This window comes from Lutra lutra, chromosome 17 (assembly GCF_902655055.1).
Source record: "Lutra lutra chromosome 17, mLutLut1.2, whole genome shotgun sequence".
Taxonomy (NCBI): domain Eukaryota; kingdom Metazoa; phylum Chordata; class Mammalia; order Carnivora; family Mustelidae; genus Lutra; species Lutra lutra.
In genome coordinates, this window is record NC_062294.1 from 54,718,734 (window position 1) to 54,721,114 (window position 2,381).

At 63.2% G+C, this 2,381-nt stretch overlaps 1 protein-coding gene across 1 annotated transcript; it reads right to left on the reverse strand.

The window, feature by feature from the left end:
• Nucleotides 1-324: 324 nt before the first annotated feature.
• On the reverse strand, nucleotides 325-1,918 carry LOC125088570 (protein FRG2-like). Its single transcript, XM_047709773.1, has 3 exons — nucleotides 1,738-1,918; nucleotides 1,396-1,470; nucleotides 325-797 (listed from the first exon to the last, which is right to left on the reverse strand). Exons 1-3 carry the CDS (start codon nucleotides 1,916-1,918, stop codon nucleotides 325-327), a joined length of 729 nt encoding a protein of 242 aa, XP_047565729.1.
• Nucleotides 1,919-2,381: the final 463 nt, after the last annotated feature.

Sequence of the window (2,381 nt, forward strand, 5' to 3'; positions counted from 1 at the left end):
TGGTGACTTCATCATGATCTCATCAAACTGAACAATACAGCTATCTCTCCCCAGGGAATGGTACCCTAGGCCTGTGGCCTCAGTCCAGGATCAAAGGGGAGGCTATAAGTATGCTTCACTACACGTTAAAATACACAATACATATGGATTGCACCCTGATATTTGTTCTCGTTATAAAATAACGCTGGGCTGTCCCAAGATACTCGAAATACACGAAAATGCCTAACATGACATTTAAGCCTCTATCTCCCCATTCTGAGTCCATGTTTCGAGGACCTTTCCGCGGACCACCCCAGGTTCTATCCCTCAGGGACACACTGTGTCTCAAACACGCCCTGCCGCCCCGGGCTTGTCCTCCGCCCCCCGCGGGAGTCCTCCGGGGCTCGGCTGCGGGCCCGGCACGAGCCAGCTCTCTGCAGGGAAGACGTAGGCCGCCTGGTGGGCCACGGTGTAGACGGTCTGCAAGGCCGCGCACAGGGGCCCCCAGAGTTCCTCGAGCCCCGAGCGCTGCTCCCAGGTCAGCGGGGAGTGCTCCCGCTGCTCGCACGCCTGGGCGACGTCCTGATGGATGGCCTCAGACAGGGCGCGCAGGGCGGTCACCAGCCTCTTGCGCAGGGGAGGCGGCCGGTCTCCCGGGGACCTGTATCTGCGGCGCCCACTGCGCTCCGCGCCCCGCGCCCCTTGTCTCCTGGGGCGGGCACCTGCGGTCTCCTCGCTCTCGCCGCCGCGATCCCCGTCGGGCGTCCTCCGTGTCCTCCTTCCCGGAGTGACACTGGGCTCGTCTGCGAGAGAGGCCCCTGCAGAGGAAGCACGCGGGTGAACGACCAGCCAGACCACCCAGGGACACCCCTCCCCCCCGAGCCATCCCTCGGGGAAACTCCCCCTGTCTCCTACTCAGTCCCGCCCCGTCCCTTGGTGGGATGAGGCGACGCCGTGCCCATCCAGGGTCCCCAGATGCCCCCTGGATTCCAGAGTCTGCTAACTCGCTTGGGCAACTCAACAGCCCCTTCTGTGCCCACGCCCTGCACTTATGACCCGCTTTTCTGTCGGCACCCCTCCGGGCCCAGAGCTAGAGTCCACCTGCTCCGGCGCAGGTGCCGTCGCTGGAACCGATTTTCCTCTTCCCGGAGCCCTCCCGACTGGAGCAGCCTTCCGACCCTGGGGACAGAGAGTCTTGTGACTGCTCCGGCAGGACACCTCCCCTCCCCGCTCCCCCCCCCCCCCCCCCGCCCCGCCATCCTGGACACACAAGACCAAAGCTGGCAACCAGAACTAGTTCCCAGCTGTTCTTCGAGTCCGGGATCTGCAAGGAGGCCGTAGAGCTCCCAGTCCCCTGACCGGGAGACTGAGCTACCCCACGTCCTGTCCCTCCTCCCCAGGAAAGTCAGCTCCTACCCGGTCCAGAGATGCCGCCGACTCTTTCGAGCTCAGCTTCCTGGGCATGCTCCTCATCAGTCTGCGGCTCTGACCCTAGCGGAAAAGGGAGTTTAGGTGAGTGGCCTCCCCCGAAGCCCGCACAACTCCGCAGTCCCGCCCTGCTCCGGCTTTGTGGACGGTCTTCTCGACGGAGGTTGTTCGGTGTCCCAGGCGGACCACAGCAGTGTGGTTCCGGGGATCACTGCCATGTTTCTCAACGCCCCCGAGGGCTGGGTGACATTCCCCATCACCTATCCCAAGATAAAACCCTGACCCCACCCCTCCTTCCAGCCTCCCTGCGCGAACTGCCGGGATCACTACCTTGCCTCTGGGTGCGGCTCTCTCTTAATGGGGAAGAGAATGTCTCCTCTTTCCCTTCCAGTGGTTTCTCCGCTACACCTGAGCCCTTTGCTTTACAGGGATTCTGATGGCAGGGCGGCTGGCCCGCGGGGTGTCGCGTGGAGGGGCTGCGTGGGTCTGAGCCTCCAGTTTCCGAGCCCATCTCGACGCCCGCCGGGAGGATCCTCCCTCCGCGACGCTCGGACTGCGGAGTGTGGACCCGCCGCTGGGACCTGCCTTTTATAGGCCCCTCCGCGGGGCGTGGCTCGCTCCTATTGGCTGGAAAAAGGTCACCTTCGGGGCGCGGCTCAGAACTCGCGCTGGTCTCCGGGAAGGCGTGTGGGTGGCTGTGCCTTCAAGCGGAGCCCCGCACAGTAAGGGGAGACTTCTGCAGGGGCCTGTCGTGGTGTCAGAAAGCAGGACACAAAGCCAGGGGAAGAGGGACTGGAAGACAGGGGACGCCTCCCTGTCTTACTCCTGGCCCAGCTCCCACCCACAGCTGTTGAAGACCCTGCCAGATCTGTTGCTTCTAACGCGGTGAAATGAGAAGCGAGCGCTGCCCGGCAAGGGTGCAAGGATGACGTAGCTTCATCGGAGGGGTTTCTTCCATACAATGAAAAACACGT

Coding starts and splice junctions, on each gene's coding strand:
- LOC125088570 (XM_047709773.1), bottom strand. CDS start 1,918: ATGGGCTCGGAAACTGGAGGCTCAGACCCACGCAGCCCCTCCACGCGA. Junction 1,471..1,737: donor GAGCCGCACCCAGAGGCAAG/GTAGTGATCCCG, acceptor CTTTTCCGCTAG/GGTCAGAGCCGCAGACTGAT. Junction 798..1,395: donor CGGCGGCATCTCTGGACCGG/GTAGGAGCTGAC, acceptor CTTCCTCTGCAG/GGGCCTCTCTCGCAGACGAG.